Raw genomic sequence first — 924 nt, forward strand, 5'->3', positions numbered from 1 at the left:
AGGGTGAGGGGTGTAAGGTCATATATAAGATGGGGGGAGGAGTCAGGTTTGGTGGGGTCATATATAAGATGGGGGGGTGGGTCATATATAAGATGGGGAGGAGTCATATATAAGATGGGGGGTGGTCAGGTATGGGGGTCACACATAGGGCGTCATATATAAGGTTTGGGGTCACACACAATGATGTCTCAGCCCACCCAAATCACAGAGACAAGCAGACCGCATAGGGAACTCCCGATGTGACAGATATCGGGGTGATAGGGGGCGCCCCGATAATATGAGACTCTCCCTCCCCCCATTAATCGGCCGGCGAATCTCTCACCGATCAGAGCGACACTGCTCAGCTCCTCCGCCGCCATCCAGCTTCGCCCCGCCCCGAGGGCGTGTCCACGTCCAGGAAACGCTGTTTACAGCCAGCCCCTCCCCGGGGAGTGTACGAGTGCGGGAAGTGACGTATCCCCCTCAAGCTCCGCCCCTCTTCCTTTCCCGGCGTGGTGTCCGATTCTCCGCCGCCATGCCGGCCTATTTCCAGCGCCCGGAGAACGCCCTGAAGAGGGCAAACGGTAAGTGAGCGACCCGGGGGACCGACATGGCGATCCTCTGGCTTCATCCCCTGCTAGCGGAACACTATTTCAATACTTGTCCCGGACACGTCATCAAGAATCCCAGGGATCAGCATGACACAAGGCGCTCAGCAATGGCGGCCTTTATATTTCCTGTGAGGGTCTCTTTAGGACCCTGATCACAATTGTTACTGGAGTGTCAGTCCCCTCCCCCACCAATCACTACCAGATGGGGTACAGGGGGGCAATAAATGGGGGCAGGGGCCACATAGAGGGACAATAGATGGGGTTTAGGGACCATATGGGGGAGGGGCATTAGATAGGGTTCAGCAGACCCATAGGAGGGGGAGGGATTTGAGAG

At 56.8% G+C, this 924-nt stretch overlaps 2 protein-coding genes across 2 annotated transcripts in view; one reads left to right on the forward strand and one right to left on the reverse strand.

The window, feature by feature from the left end:
- FAM45A (family with sequence similarity 45 member A) overlaps positions 1–359 on the reverse strand; it is a 4,947-nt gene extending 4,588 nt beyond the window's left edge. The window contains exon 1 of the mRNA XM_018574731.1: positions 323–359. Within this exon, the coding sequence (XP_018430233.1) occupies positions 323–359 (37 nt within the window). The remainder of the gene's footprint in view (positions 1–322) is intronic.
- Positions 360–443: 84 nt separating this feature from the next.
- EIF3A (eukaryotic translation initiation factor 3 subunit A) overlaps positions 444–924 on the forward strand; it is a 22,574-nt gene continuing 22,093 nt past the window's right edge. The window contains 1 exon segment of the mRNA XM_018574732.1: positions 444–563. Coding sequence (XP_018430234.1) covers positions 515–563 — 49 coding nt within the window. The 5' untranslated portion in view covers positions 444–514.

This window comes from Nanorana parkeri, unplaced genomic scaffold (genome assembly GCF_000935625.1).
Source record: "Nanorana parkeri isolate BGI_ZX_2015 unplaced genomic scaffold, ASM93562v1 scaffold3197, whole genome shotgun sequence".
NCBI classification, from domain to species: domain Eukaryota; kingdom Metazoa; phylum Chordata; class Amphibia; order Anura; family Dicroglossidae; genus Nanorana; species Nanorana parkeri.